Source organism: Apodemus sylvaticus, chromosome 5 (assembly GCF_947179515.1).
Source record: "Apodemus sylvaticus chromosome 5, mApoSyl1.1, whole genome shotgun sequence".
In the NCBI taxonomy this organism is placed as follows: domain Eukaryota; kingdom Metazoa; phylum Chordata; class Mammalia; order Rodentia; family Muridae; genus Apodemus; species Apodemus sylvaticus.
In genome coordinates, this window is record NC_067476.1 from 10,253,425 (window position 1) to 10,269,211 (window position 15,787).

At 54.6% G+C, this 15,787-nt stretch overlaps 1 protein-coding gene across 2 annotated transcripts in view; it reads left to right on the plus strand.

Moving 5' to 3' along the window:
* The window catches only part of Ncs1 (neuronal calcium sensor 1), a 51,012-nt gene that overhangs the window by 15,151 nt on the left and 20,074 nt on the right, over window positions 1–15,787 (plus strand). The window contains exons 1-2 of one of the 2 annotated variants that reach the window (XM_052182126.1): window positions 2,414–2,682; window positions 11,105–11,129. In XM_052182126.1, the coding sequence (XP_052038086.1) occupies window positions 2,676–2,682; window positions 11,105–11,129 (32 nt within the window). In that variant the 5' untranslated portion in view covers window positions 2,414–2,675. Of the gene's footprint in view, window positions 1–2,413; window positions 2,683–11,104; window positions 11,130–15,787 lie in introns of those variants that run through there. The other variant, XM_052182125.1, reaches the window with a different exon arrangement.

Consider the following 15,787-nt stretch of genomic DNA (forward strand, 5'->3'; position numbering starts at 1 on the left):
TCCATGTGCATGTGTGTGTGTGCCCCAAAGAGCAAGAAAGAAGGCCGGGGACATTGTAGCAAGCGGCCATTGCACACCTTCTGCAGGAGGCTGTGCACTGAGCACCCACCACACACCAACCAGTACTGTTCATCCACCAGTCACGGGCGCACATGGCCTGCTTGTTGGGGCTCGCAGCAGCTGGGAAGGGTAGGACTGGGCACTCAGCCGTGGCAGAGCTGTTTCTCCTACTCTCTCCCCGAGGCCACAGTCAGTGGCATTTCCGGCAGTCTTTTTCTCATGTGCACAACTATGGTGGGTTTGACTCCCAAAGTCCTGAAAGAAAAGCGAAGACTCAGAAGTTAGTCAGTGTGTCCACTGCTACACAGTTGGACGTCTGGAGACTGGCTGACGTGGGTCAGCCTGTGTCAGCAGAAGCTGAGGGCTCTTGCTATCTAGTACCAGCAACACCTGGTACTAAAGAGCTGGTGTGGGCCAGAGATTTGGTACCCTATGAGCGGAAGCAAGCTCGGCACTCCTGAAAATCATCACCTTCAACACACTGCTGTGGAAAATTCCACACCTGACCTCATGGGACGGGTTGCAGCAAAAATCCGGTTGCCGTAAAAATCCTGTACAAAACTACCCTCGGGTTGTATATAGAAGGCGTGCAATTGGCTTTGACCCAGGTCTCCTCCAGGGACTGTCTCATTGCACAAATGCAAACTCCCCCAATCCCGAAGAACTTCTAGATCTGTGGAACTTCTGTTGTTACTGTTTGTTTGATTTTTGAGACAGGGTTTCTCTGTGTAGCCCTGGCTGTCCTGGAACTCATTCTGTAGATTAGGCTGGCTTGGAGCTCCCAGAGATCCACCTGCTTCTGCCTCTACAGGGCTGGGATCAAAGGCGTGCACCACCAATCTGCAGAACTTTTGATAAGGGGGCCTAAACTTGTGTAAGAGTCAGGTCACAGGTAAAGGAATCACCTCCCAGCATGCACTGGGGGACGTCTCAAGCACTCACCTTCTCCCCCTCATTCAGGGGGGACACGGACTCTGGTTCAGGTTCCACCTCCACTGCACTTGGGCAGGTAGCTTCACCTTTGGGTGACACAGTTTCCTCATGTGCACAGTGGAGAGCCTCAAGCGCTTTACCCCACAGCATGGTTCAGGTGTGGGGCATGTCTGGTTCACACTAAGATGAGTGTGAGCTCACACCAGTACAGGAATCCACGAGGCAAAGACCATCTTTCTGTAATTTGACTTCAACACTTTGCGGGGGAAAGTTTGGCTTACATAGCAATTAAAATTGCTATAGTTTTTAATTTTGTTTCTGAAGTAAAATAAAATCTATAAATGATAGGGCAGATAGTAGTATTTGGCCAGAGTACAAACTTTGGACCAAAACTTGCCTCCTAGTGTTCGTGAGTGTGTATGAGTGTGTTGCATGTACATGTGTGTGTGTGTACACACACACACACACACACACACACACACACACACACACACGATCAATAATCAGGAGCCTTTCTTGGCCTTCTCCACCTCACTTTTGAGCCCAGTTCTCTCTCTGAGCCTGGATCTCTCTGATTGGCTAGATGGGTTGTCTTGCTAGCTTCAGGGATCCTCCTCCTCCCCCCCCCCCCCCAGCACCAGGATTGCAGGCACACCCAGGCATTTGTGTGGATCCGGGGATCTGAGCTTAGTTCTTGGGTCTACTCCATCAACACTGACTGAGCCATCTCTCTGTCCCCCAAACCTTGCTTTTGATGGCTGCATGGGAGTCACATCTACCTTCTCTCCTTAGGGAGTCTGTGGGGAGCACCTGGGGGGGGGGCGGAGCTCCTGGACTCCTTCAGCTTGTATGCGGACTTCCTCCAGGGACGAAGCACTGTCCTTTTGAGTAGGATCATCCCCTTTGTCAGGTGAAGAAACCGAGGCTCAGCCTAGCGTCCCGCAGCAAGGCAAAGCCTGGTTCTAACGAGAAGGGCTGTGTTGATGGCCAGTGCCCTGCTGGCCAGTCACTCTAGACTTGACATACAGCGGGTGCCTAGCAGGTGCTTTCTGCAGCCTGGGTGGGGAGGATGCTCACAAGCCCTCTCTGTGGGTGTGACCACCCCAGGCTGAGGCTGCCGAGCCTGGCTTAGGACAGGTTGGCTGGTTGCCGCCGATTTCCTTTGTCCTGCCACTGGCTGTGTGATTTGGGTAGCGTGCTATCACTTCTTTGCAGCCACAGGGATTTCTTACAATGGGCTGGCAGAGAATTCTCATACCACAGGGCCTGGTACAGTCCCTGGGCTCAGCCAATGGAAACAGCTGGGGACTCGGGAGGGTCTGAGGGACTGGGAAGGAAGTGGAACTTGAGGTCTGCATGGACACGAGCAGTGTGGCATCTGTACTCCTCCTAGGGCCTGCCTGCTCTCCCTGGCAGCAGCCGGAAGCTGTCTGTTTTGGTGTGTGCTAACGCCGAGGCCTGGCCCTGCCAGCTGCATCTCCTCTCACCCACCCAGAAGGCAGTGAGAGCCCCAGTCTGTTATTCTGACACCACCACTTGTCACTAGTATAATACCAGCAGTGTCCCTGTGTCCAGTGCTGGGCTGTCTGCCACGTGTATTTTCCTATCGGCTGTCAGCTGGTCTACCCCAAGAGGAAGCAAGGCTCAGAGTGGCATGCGAGTACATTGACAGAGGTCTTATAATGATCGGTAAGTAGGCATGGCCCTATCTGCACCAAGGCCATTGGTGGGAGAGTGTGGGTTCTGGTGCTGTGAGCGCAGGGGCATGTCTTAGAAGTCAGAGAAAAGCTGATTAGGTCCAGCCTACAGGTGCCCTAGACAGTGAGAGAGAGACCTGTACTCATATCTGCGGAGCAGGGCCTTGTGGTGACCTACTCACCACACAGGGCAACCAGGCTACAGGGATGTGAGGGGAAAGAGCTGGGGGGGTTGGGTGCCAGGGGCAGAAAAGTTCAGGTCTGCTTAGCCTGGGGACTTAAACGTGGCCTGAGATTCTTGCTTACGACTGAGATCTCTTTGTCACAACAAAGCACAGCCACAGCCTGTGACTCCTGCCCATGTGGAAGCCAGATGCCGACAGGGTGAAGGGCCTAGTGTGTGGCCAACCCAAAGAGCAGTCTCCACCAGTCGCCATAGCATCTCTGTGGGCAGAGTGGGGGGAGGGGGAGGGCTGTGGCACAGAAGGTGCCGTGTGGGGGAGGTAGGCAGGGCCTGTATGTCTTTCTTGTTGACTTGCGGTGTGCCCAGCCCAGAGCCACCCAGCTGGGCTGGCACGGCGAACATGGGCAGAAATAGCGACTGGAGGCGGGGCTGTTGCCACCTCACTCCGGGAGGGGCCTGAAGAGAACTGACCCAGGAGTCCTGTTCTGTGTCACGTTGAGGGAAGGCCCAGGGGTTCTGGGTGGGTCAGCATATGTCTAGGCAGAGTCAGTCTCTGGCCTCTTTTGGGAAAGAGGAACGGACAGGACAGGAGCTCTGCCTCTCTCTCCCTGGCAGAGGCGTTGGGTAGCAATCACAGTAGCATTGCAGGCTCGGTGCCAGGCCCTCTGCATGTGCTGTCACGTTATCTCTGTCTGCTAGGAGCCAGTGATTCCAAGTGCTATAGCTTAGAACCAGGCAAGGTCCCTACATGCCAGAGCTCTGCCGTCTCCCGGTCCCCATGCTGGCCCCCTGCTCTCCTCAGCACGTTTAACTGCTGGTCAGTCCATTGGCTTCGCCTGGGAAATGCTTTTTTTTTTTTTAACCGGACCCAGCTCACTCACCAGGGTTGGTCCTCTTGTGGCTGGGATCTAGGGATCGCTGGAATCCTTCCCTGGGATCGGAGGGAAGTGCCAGGGCTAAGATTATGCATTGAGTTGGAAGCCTAGGTGGGCTGCCAGGATGCCCACCCCTGTCCCGGTGCCCACCTCTGTCCCGGTGCCCACCCCTGTCCCGGTGCCCACCCCTGTCCCGGTGCAGCTCGGAGCTGGAGAGCGGTCCACTAGGGGGGTGAGGTGCGTGGAGTTGAACCCTCTTCTGCCCAAGTTGCCTCACTTTCAGAATGGGAAAATGAGGTCCGGAGAGCATGGGGTGAGTGAATTCTCAGGGAGTCGACCTTGCCGTCCCTGCTGGGACTCGCAGCTTCTTGGGGGATGGGGTGGGGGCACTGTCATAAGGTGGGAGGGGGCAGGCTGAGCTGAGTGCCTCAGGATAGATGAAGTCCCCTTTCTTTGCGGAATCCCGGCCATTACCATAGTCCTAGATTGTTTTCTGTTGCCGTGATGAACAGCAAAAGCCATCTGTAGAGGAAAGAGTTGACTTTGGCTTACGGTTTACAGCCAGCCGGTTAGCTGCAGGGCAAGAACTCACACAGGACCCGGGCTGGAGGCAGGCGCTGGTGCAGAGGCCCTACAGAGATTCTACCTGCTGGCCTGTTCCTCAGGGCTCACTCAGCCTGCCCTCCCTATACAGCCCCGGACCACCTAACCAGGCTTGGCTCTCCTGCTCAATCATGCTCAAGAAAATGTCCCACAGGGTTGCCCACAGATCTGGTGGCACTTTCTTAACTGAAGTTCCTTCTTCCCCATGACCCTAGTTTGTTTCAAGTTAACAGAGAACTAACCAGGACAGCCACCCAGAGGAGGATTGAGGGGAACCCTCTAGGCTGAGAGGACAGTAAAGACAGGAATCTTCTTCACTGTGTAGAACTGAGTCAGAATGGGGGTGAGGGAGGGAGCAGGCTGTGGAGAGCTTTGAGCTTTATCCCTGGATCTAAGAGAGACCAGAAGACCATGACTATGGCGGGGGTGTTCACAGCTGCCAGACCAGTGAATGGGAGAGAATGGAGCAAGGGGCTGAGGCTGGTTCCGGGGAGGGGTATGGGGCACAGATGGGCCATGGGGAGGTTTGCGAGCGCTTGAGGCCTGCTGTCCTTCTGGAGGGAGGACTATTTGGTGACCAAAGGCATCAGGATCAAAGGGACTGTCAGGTGACTGAAGGCCCCAGAGGCTTGTTTTCACACTGCCCTGTGATTCACCAAGACCCCCTTGCTAACCTAGTGGGCAAGGGTGGGTAACCCAGAGGGTAGTCCTGTGTCTGGAGACTGAAGTGAGATCTGGATTGGTCACACAAAGACCAGCAGTCTGCCTTCTGTCCTTCCTGCCGCAGTAGGCCCCTCCCCTCCGCGGGGGCTGCCAGCTCTGGCCTTCTGTGCCCACCGTGTTTGAGCTGGGCTTCAATCAGGAGAGAGGTATTTTGCTTTAGGGAAATGAAAATCAGACTCAACGTTTATCCTGGGCTCCTGGGACAGGCTTCTGTGTTCACTCTTGGCAGACAGAGCTGCGTGGAGAGGAGGAGGTGCCTGCAGGAGCTTCAGTTGCTGCTGAGGGTGGGAGGAGGCCCTGGGTACCCTGGGTATCTCTCCTTAGGCTGGGGCATAAGAGAGTGTTAGCAGGCCTGAGGCGTAAAGGCCGGCAGTAGCCCTGCGGCTGGGTTTTTCTCTCCCTCGCAGTTCTGGTCCTCAGCAGGGCCAGTAGAGGGATAATGGGTGCCCATCCCCCTCCTTTCTTGAGGCTCTGTGCGCCAGCTCCCCTGAGCTGTAGGCAGCTAAGGAACCCCTTTGCAGAGACATTACCGATGAGGATTCTGAGGTTCACATTAACCTAGCCTACATGTGGTCTTGACCAAAAGGTGCCACACCTCTCAGGATGCCCCATACTCCTCAGGATGCCTCACACCCCTCCCCACACCCCTCAGGAAGCCCCACACTGGGTGCTTATCAAAAGCCTTGCTCTCAGTGGGCCTCACAGGCCCAGCCACAGGAATGTGCTGGAGAAAGAGTCAGCCCAAACCAGGCGCACTCATACAAGACACACATTAGGAAGTTCTAGCCCCAGCCCAGGAGTTGGGTTCTAAGGACAGGACCCATGTGGACGTCCTGGGGTGCCATATGCCTCTATTGGGTCCTGCTGGTACTAGACACATACCGAGTTGCTAAGTTCATTTTTCCCTGTAACATACCTGTGAGGTGGAGCTGTGGTTCCTGTTGGCAGATGAGCAGAGTGGGGCTCAGAGGCATCAGCTTGTGCTGGGCCTGACTTCAGCGCCGACAAGGCCAGGAAGCCTGGGCCTGCACGGTTGGCCTGTCTGACGCCTGTCTTCTCTTCTGGTCCCTTGTCTTCCCCACCCTGGACACACTTGGCCAGATCTCTGACTGGCTGTGTATTGGAGCGTTACTGGGGAAACAGAGGGTCAAGGGTCAGGGGCTTGTGGGACAGTAGTTCTCAGCGGGGCCTCTGTCTTATTGCTGTGAAGAGACACTGTGACCTTGGCAACTCTTTTTTTGTTTTGTTTTGGTTTGGTTTGGTTTGGTTTGGTTTGGGTTTTTTGGTTTTTGGAGACTGGGTTTCTCTGTGTAGCCCTAGCTGTCCTGGAACTTACTCTGTAGACCAGGCTGGCCTCGAACTCAGAAATCCAGCTGCTTCTGCCTCCCAAGTGCTGGGATTAAAGGCGTGCACCACCACCGCCCAGCAACCTTGGCAACTCTTTTAAAGCAAAGCATTTAATGGGGGCTGGTTTACAGGTTCAGAGTGTTAATCCGTTATCATCATGGCCAGAAGCACGGCTGACACACAGGTAGACATGGTGCTAGAGAGGGAGCAGAGAGCTCTACACCTGGATCTCAAACAGCAACAGGGAGAGAAACCAACAGTGGACTTGACTTGAGAATTTGAAACCTCAGAGCTCACCTCCAACAAGGCCACAGCTACTCCAAGGGCACACGTAATAGTGCCAGTCCCTATAGGCTATGAGGGCCATTTTCATTCAAACCACCGCAGCTGTGGAAGATGGATACTCAGGGAGCTTGAGTAAGTTCATTGACATGGGCGGTTTGCTGGCAGGGCACCAGGAGCTGCCTGAATGACGTCACTGGTGTGCCTTCCCAGCTTCAAGCCTCAGTCTGGAACTCTGAGCCTGAATCCTGAGCCTTGAGCCCCGAGCCTCGGTCCTGAGCCTTGAGTTAAACCCTGAGCTCTGTACAGGAAGCCTGCATGCTAAGCCCGGAGCTGTGGAGGAAGCCGGAGGGGAGAGCCTGTTAATTTCACAGTCAGTTGGAGGCTTAGTGAGAAGGAGGGTTAGAGGGGGGATGGGCTGGAGTTGGGAGCTGCATCCTGGGAAGCTCCCGTTGTCTCTGGTCCCAAGGCAGAGCTACACCCCCAGATTACCCTTTCCAAGTGCCTGTGGTGGTCTGATCCCATGAGCGTAGGACCCCAAGCTGCCTCCTGGTCCTCCATATATTGTGGAGGGCACAAGACTGTGGGTAAGACAGTTATTTCCCTTCAGGTTGTGAATGTAGCACTGCAGGAGAGGCTTGGCTGACGCTGTGGACTCATGCCCCGCCCCCTGTCCCGCCCCTGCCCCGCCCCCAGCCAGCTTCCCTATGGTGCTGCCACCTCAATTTTACTCAACAGTACCACAGCCTTCACCCCTAAGTTCTTGGGCACAGTTCCCAGGACAGGGGTATGGCCTTCAATTCTGCTGCTACCCTTGGATCCAGACAGAGGCCCCACAGCATCTCTCCACAGTACCACCGGATTACCCCAGTGTCTCATAGGCTGACTCCCCTGACCTCTGACCTCCACCCCAGTCTGTGCACCCAGGGTTACGGTTAACTAATTCTTTTGTTAGCCTCTTTGCCAGCATCTTCCCCTGGCTTGTTTGGGCTTTCATGGGTCTGACTGGAAGGACTGATGGTCTAGAATCGTTCTGGAGTAGTCCAGTTACGCTTCTTGATTAGACTCGGGCCATGGGGGTCAGGAGAGGGCTTCAGGTCCCATAGAACGAGACAGAGGCAGCTGTGGACTGCGGTGTGGGTGCTGGGAGCCAAGCTAGGTCCTTTTGTAAGAACAGCTGATCTATCTCACAATACTCCCTGCCCCAGGACCCTGAGCAAAGGTAATCGGTCGGTCTTCATCTTAGTCATCACCTTCTGCCGTGTTTGGGGAACTAAGTCACTACTACACACTTAGGGGATGTTGTGGATAGGATTAGAGCAGGGAAGAGCTAGAGGACCCAGCAGAAACATAGAAGACAATGTGGCAGGAATCCATCGGCCAGATGGGTGGCTCTGCAGTTAAAAGCCCTGGCTGCTCTTCCAGAGGTCAGGACTGATGCAGTTTCTGGTACCCACATTGTGGCCCACAACCCCCCATAACTCCAGTTTCAGAGCTCCTCCCCCATATAAGTAAAAATAAATCTTCAAAATTTTTAAAAAGTCAGTGAATCTTGAGATAACTTACAGGGCCCCTCCTCAAAGGAGAACATAGGAGAGGCTGACTATGGGGCCCCCTTTGCCAGTATGTAGGCTGTGCCTCTTTGTTGCCAAGCTCCTGAAATGCAGAGGCTGGACACACCTCTGGCTTGTGGTGGCAAAGGCCTGCCTGCCTAGCCTAAGTCCAAGCACCCCAGCTGGCAGAAGGACCCCCTGACTGCTTCCCTCCGGGATCATCTGAGTTTCTAGGAATTGAAGAGTTGGGATTTCTAGAAATCTCAGAGGCTGGGGACACGTGGTGACCTTCAGAGAGGCTGAAAGCAGAGATCCTGGGTGAACTTTGGAAGATTGTAGGTGGGGGGCTAAGACATGAGGGCGCCTCAGGAGTGCTTCTCCGGCCTCCTGAGACTTAGCTGAGGTCACCGGAGACTCTGCCATTCAAGCCCTTGCCTCTTCCTCCTGCCATACCGCTCCTCGCATAGTCAGAGAGCTCACTGTCTCCTCAAGGTTGCAAGAAGCATTCCGTTCTGGGCCCTGGAGGGAGGCACCATCCAGCTCTTGGGACAGTGACCTCTGGTAACCTTACTCACAGCAGAGGAGTAGGCTTGTCTGAACAAGTTTCCTCCTTGGGAGGCTGGGAGGGGCCATCCCACCTACCAATGGGACTCTTGTGCAGGCCAAGGACAGCAAACCTACTTCTAGACGAGGAAACTAGAGCTCAAAGTGGAGAAACAGTCTTCTGAGGCACGCCCAGCCCAGAAGCATCGGGCCTGGCCTGGAGCGCAGGTGTTCAGGTCTGGTCCTCAGAGGTGGGTCACCTGTGTCTCTACTTCTTGCCATCTGTGTTAGGTACACCCAGAGATCGTGGGAGTGGCAGGTCTGGTTTTTTTTTTTTTTGTTTGTTTTTGTTTTTTTGTTTTTAGTCTGCTTGATATAAGCTAGAGTCATCTGGGAAGAGGGAACAGTTGATGAAATACCTTAACCATGTGGGCAGGTCGGCCTGTGGCAATTCTCCACACATTTTCTTGATTGGTCAGTGATGTGGGCTCAGCCCCCCCCTGGGCAGACAAGTGGAGAAAATCGTGGAGAGCAAGCCAGTGAGCAGCGTTCCTCTGAGGCCTCTGCTTCAGTTCCTGCCTCCAGGCTCCTGCCTGAGATCCTGCCTCTTTGATGGACTGTAAGCTGTGAGGTGAAATAAACCCTTTCCTCCCTGGATTGCTTGCTTTTGGTCAGCATTTTATCACAGCGACAGAGAATGAATTAGAACTACAGCTGCCTTGTTCCTCAGTCTCTTCCCCTCTGCACCCCACCCCCTACCCCCAGGCCTTGCCTGCTACCTTGTAACCTCTGCCAGAATCTGTAGCTACACTGCCCCTGCTCTGGCCTTGCAGAGGGCTGGTGCCACTCTGTTACCTGACTGCTCTGGTTAAATCTTTCTGCAGTCACATGGGCTGCTGGGAAGTGTGCGGCAAGGAGACAGACACGAAGGCCACCAGCCCACCCAGGCTTCTGACCATGGGTTTGAGCCAAGACCTCAGGTCTGAAGCCACATCTGCTGCTTCCAAGGCTATGCCCACCTGGTGCCAGGCTGGAGATTGCCCTCTGGGGATGGCTGGGGGCTGTGGCTGAGTCACAGCACAGATGGCACCTGGGGGTTAGCAGATGCTAGTTTGAGTTTGTTTGGAACACTTCTTGTAGAGGGGTCTCCCTGAGTCTGCCACATTTCCTCCACTTCCCCGGGAAGGTGTCCCAGCTCTGTTCTCACCTGCTGTCTGACGAGGGACTTGTGGAACGTCACCCACCCGTTCATTCACTAGCACTATTGCCGAGCTCACCCGAGCGCCCCAATGGGGAGCCAGGCTCTGTGTGTCCGGTTAGGACAGAGTTCCCAGGCAGGTACTGTTTCAACACCTGCTTTACATGAAGAAACTGAGGCACAGAGAGCCCAGTAATCCCTCTCGCAGTCACCTGGGCAGAGTTTGTGTCTGGAAGGTTTCTTGTTTTCTGTTTTGTTTTGGAGACAGGGTCTCACTCTGTAGACCAGTTTGATCTCAGATTCACAGAGACCCCCTGCCTTTGCCCCCTCCACCCCCCCAGTGCTGGGACTAAAGGCACGTGCCAACATGCCTGTCTTGGAGGTGGTTGTTCTCATTTGGCAATGTGTTGGAAAGTGTGGTTCGTTCGGTTTCAGCTCAAACTGATTCGATACTTTGCAGAAAAGAAAAAAACCCGGTTTCGTTCATTCTGTGGTTCAGTAAAAAGTGGCGATTTGGGCTTGGCATGAGCTTCAGCCATATGTGCAGATCCTTCCCGCTACCGTATCTGGTCATGTCTTGAGAGTAGAGACCTGGACCATCCACTGAGAGGGCTGTAGGGCAGTGAGGTGGTCTGGGCTCCCAGAGGCTTGGTCTTCAAGTCTCTTTACCCCATCTCAGGCCTGGAAGCAGCACCCACTCCGACCCTCCTGTCCCAGGACTGGGCTGAGAACGGATGTAGACCCGCTGGCTTTGAGCTCACAGAGATCTGCCTGTCTCTGCCTTCAAAGTTCTGGGGTTAAAGGCTCACGGTCCCCACACCTGGCTGACCCTAAGCTGCAGCAGGGAAGCCAGGTTTCTGAAGGTGTTTTGGAGGTGCCCCTTCAAAGCAGCAGCAGACAGTGGGTGCTGGGGAAGGTAGGGTAAGGACGTACTGTCTCCTGGGCAGGCGAGCACCTGCCAGAGATTGGTCACTGCACTAGGGGTGCAGGCCGGCTGTCCTGTGGGGCAGACTGCTGTGGGGAAGGCGGAGGAGGGAGCCCCGCCCCCCGCAATGGCCTGGGTCCTGGGACTCCCATCTAACCTCTGCTCTTCTTTTCTCTTGCAGTCACTGAAAAGGAAGTACAGCAGTGGTGAGTAGAGGAAGCTCCTGGTGCTGGGTGGGCATGACAGCTGTGGTGGGCTTGGACCGCTTGGTGGGCGTGGCCGCCTGGGTGGGAGTGGCCGCTTGGGTGGGCGTGGCTGTGGATGGGACAGGGTGGGACAGATCAATATCCCCTTTTGTGTGGGCTTTTCAGTGTCCATTGAACAGGCTGGGGGAAGGTAGTGACTTCTTCCCTGGTGTGTGTGTGTGTGTGTATGTGTGCATGTATCAACCTTGGGTATAATTATTTTTGTTTGTTTGAGACAGGGTTTCTCTATGTAGTCCCGGCTGTCCTGGAACTCACTCTGTAGATCAGGCTGGCCTCGAAATCAGAAATCCGCCTGCCTCTGCCTCCCAATTGCTGGGATCACAGGCGTGGGCCACCACTGCCCAGGAGGTATAATTTTTTATGAGCTTGCTTTTTTGTTGTTGCTTTTGCTGTATAAAATGATTGATTTATTTTTATTTTGTGTTTGAGGGTTTTGCTTGCATGAATGTATGTGCGCCGTATACATGCAGTGCCTGAGAGGGTCCAAAGAAGGCATTGGATCCCCTGGAACCAGAGTTCCGGTGTTTGCGAGCTGCTGTGTGGGTGCTGGGACCCAAGCCCTCATCCTCTGCAGGAGCAATGAGTGCTTCCCACTACTGAGCAAGCAAACCATCTCTCTGGTTGGTTGTTCTGAGACAGAGTTTCACTATGTAGCCAAGGCTGGCCTGAAACTCACTCTGTAGCCTAGGCTGGCCTAGAACTCACAGAGACCTGCCAAGTTCTGAGTGTAAAGGCATGTACTGCCACCACCTGGCCAATTTGTTTTTTGAGACAAGGTCCCTCACTGCTACCTAGGGCTCTCCAGCTTGACTAGGCTGGCTGTCTAGATTGCTCCAGAGAGCCCCTGTCTCTGCTTCCTCACTATCTCCAGTAGTGGGGTTGTAAATGCATACTGCCCCATTGAGCTTTTTACAGGGGTGCTGGGGGTCCGAACTCAGGTCCTCATGTCTACCTGGCAGGCACTTTTCTGACTGTGCCATCTACCTAGCCCCACATTGTGGTATCCATTAAGACTCAAACTGGAGGCTGGAGAGACGGCCCAGTGGTTAAGAGCACTGACTGCTCTTCCAGCGGACTTGGGTTAGAATCCCAGCATCCACACCTGGGCTCACAGTTGTCTATAACTTCAGTTCCAACGTGTTCTTCTGGGCACCAGGCACACATATGATATACAGACATACAAGCAGGCAGAATCACAGAACACAAAGTCAAAATGATCCAGCAGACTGGCAGAAGACCCTGCCCGCCACACCGATGAGACACCAGTCGGGAGACGAGAATCTATTACTAGCTTCATCACTAAGTCACTCCGGGCCTCGTGAAGTCTCTTCTCCATGCTAGGATTCAGTTGCCTCATTCAGAAAATACTAAATGAATCTGGACAGTGGCGATTCATGCCTTTAGTCCCAGCACTCAGGAAGGCGGAGGCAGGCTGGTCTCTAAGTTTGATGCCGGCCTGGTCTACAGAGTGAGGACATCTAGGGCTATGAAGAAACCTTGTCTTGAAGTGGGAGAGAGGAAGGGAGGGGGAGAAAGAAAAGAAAACAGAGAAAAGAAATACTAGATGAAGGTTGGGTAGCTCCAGTCTATCTGACACTGTGTTAAGGAAGATTCTGAGGAGGTATGTTACAGAGCAAATAGAAAATGTCGTGGTGAGGGATTCTGTGATGAACTAGTGATGCCTGCTCTGGGCCTTGCGGGAGGAGAGCATGTTGTGTGTGCCACAGTGCGATATGAAGCAGACAGGAGAGGCTTTCTCTGTAAGGTGAGCCCCAGGAGGGGAGTGAGGAGGTGAGTTTGAGACCGGTTTGTCTGAGGGGAGCAGAGCCCAGATCCTCCAGGGCTTCTCCTAAACTTGCGCGTCAGATTCCATGCTGCAGAAAGGGCAGAGCGGTGGCTCTGCTGACTGCTGGCTGTCACTGAAGATCTGCTCGGTGGGCAGAGCCAGAGCCGTGAGCCTGTGGGCTTTGGCAAGGGAGTGGAGGTGTGGACAGAAGCCGACCTACGGGGGCTGGTCCATCTCTGCTTATTTCCGACTTAGCCGCAGGAACATTGCACAAGCCCGCCCACTTCTAGGTCTGCCTGCTTCCTTTGTCCGTGTCCCCGAGACCACCCCCATGCGGTCTCCCTAGCTTTTCTTTTCTTTTTTTAAAAAAAATATTATTTATTTTTATTTATATGAGTACATTGCAGCTGTCTTCAGACACACACCAGAAGAGTGCGTTACATCCCATGTGGGTGCTGGGAATTGAACTCAGGTCCTCTGGAAGAGCAGTCAGTGCTCCTAACCACTGAGCCATCTCTCCAGCCCCCTCCCTAGCTTTTCTGTGTGGACATCTTCCTGCCTCCTATTGGCAGCCCTTGGGCTCTGTGGAACGAGGAACTGCAGATTGCAGGCTCTGAAGTCATGAGTCCCCCTTGCTGGTCCAGCCCTGCTGAGCTCTCCTGAAGCTGGGGTTTCTTCCAGTTTGCCTCTCTCCCCAGGGCTTCCTGACTTTTGCTTGATTTAGGCTTGCCCCTGCGGGAAGCACCTATTATGTGCAGGCAGACATCAGTAATGGGCCACGGATTGTGGCGTTCTGATCTGATTCTAGTGTTGTGGGCTGTTATAGAAATGTTACCACACCTTTCTTTCTTTCTTTCTTTTTTTTTTTGGTTTTCTCGAGACAGGGTTTCTCTGTGTAGCCCTGGCTGTCCTGGAACTCACTGTAGACCAGGCTGGCCTCAAACTCAGAAATCCACCTGCCTCTGCCTCCCAGAGTGCTGGGATTAAAGGCGTGCGCCACCAGCGTTATCATTGGATAATTGAAGACTCCTTTTATAGCTTGGGACTTTCTCTAAGATCCTTCTGGAGTAGAGGTTAGACCAGGGACTTCCTGCATGCACCTGTACCCCAATGCCCAGGGCCCATTCATATCTTTTGACTGGCCCCCAAACTTGGTGAGCCCCCCATTGTGGTCACTGTCTCCCAGTGATTCTTTTGCTCCCTGTACACCATCCCTCCACCAATGCCAGGGGAGCTGGAGCTGGAGTCAGATGGCTGGTCTCTAGAAGCCCCTTTAGAGCACACCTCCCAGCTTGTCTAAGGCTCAACTCCTTGCCCTCGTCCTTGGATCTGCCTGGAGGTTCAGACCTCCCCTCCCCGGGTCTCCTCCAGCACCCACCCTCATCCAAGGCCCACTTGTGCCCCTTTGGAGACTTTATCCACGTCCCTCAGTCCCACACCTGAGCTTGCTGGTCAGGTCTCAGAGGTTCGTTCCCATGTCTCCAGCACCACAGTGGGTCATCTCGTTTTGTCCTGACATCTCACACTGCTGTTCAGGGTTCCCACGTGATGCTGTGCCTGCCACACAGAGCGCTAGAGGAACCATGACTAGAACTCAGGGCCTGGGTTGCAAGGGCAGAGGGGGCGGCATGGGGGAATGTCTGTGCTAGCCAGCAGGGACCCCATAACCCAGCCCTATCCCCAGGTGACCCTGACTGAGTCTGCTCTTTGGAAAAGGGCCCAAGGCTGAAGGGACGGGGCTAGCTGCAGCTGCAGCGGCGTCCCAGGCTTGCTATCTTAGATCTATCCCAGTGTTCACAGAACTGGTTCATCCTTGTGGGTGGTCAGAGGCACAGCGGGGGCTGGCCTAGGAATACCACAGGTGCTAAAGCTGGCAGTGCTTCAAAGGTGACCAAAGGTGACTGGGACATCATGCTGAATGCAAACGGCATGATTTCCCAGTTGCTTAAATCCAGGCTGCCAGGTGAGGTGGGAGGTGGTAGGATTGGGCGTTGTGGGGGCTTTCTCCCCTGGACTATAGGGTGGACGCAGAGCAGAGGTATCTGCAAGCACCTCGGCAGAGCCTGCTGCACCGTCCCACATGGCTGCAGTGAGGAGCCAGGTACCCTTCTGTCCCCAGGTACTGTCACCTTAGCACCCTCAGGGAGTCCTGAATTCCAGAAGTAGCCTCATCTTACCTCATCTTACCGATAGAGAGATTGGCTTAGAGAGGGGGAGAGCCTTGCCTTGGTCACACAGCTTTGTGAGTGTGTGTCTGTGTGTGCAGTGGTGGGGTGTGGAGTTTGGGTCTAGCTTGTTTCTCCTCCATGTTCCAGCGCTTAGTGGCTCATGCAAGCTGGCTTCTTGCTGTGACAGGCCCTCCTGTGGGGAGGTGGGGGTGGGGGCAGGCAGGGAGGCCTTTGAAAAGATGACAAAAGGAACAGCCTCCCAAGGCTGCCTCCCTGCACCCCTCCCTGCTGCACCCCTCCTCTCCGCACCTCTCCCTGCTCCTCCCTGCTGCATCCCTCCCCACACCTCTCCCCATGCACCCCTCCCTGCTCCTTTCCCTCTGCATCCGTCCCTGCACCCCTCCCTGAGGCATCCCTCCCTGCACCCCTCCCTGATGCACCCCTCCCCGCTCCTCTCCCAGCTGCATCCCTCCCTGCACCCCTCCCTGATGCACCCCTCCCTGCTTCTCTCCCTGCTGCATCCGTCCCTGCACCCCTTCCTGCTGCATCCCTCCCCTCCCCCCCTCCCTGATGCACCCCTCCCTGCCCTTCTCCCCACTGTGGCAGCGAGTCCCCTCCACTATCTATTTAGCTACTTGCCGTTC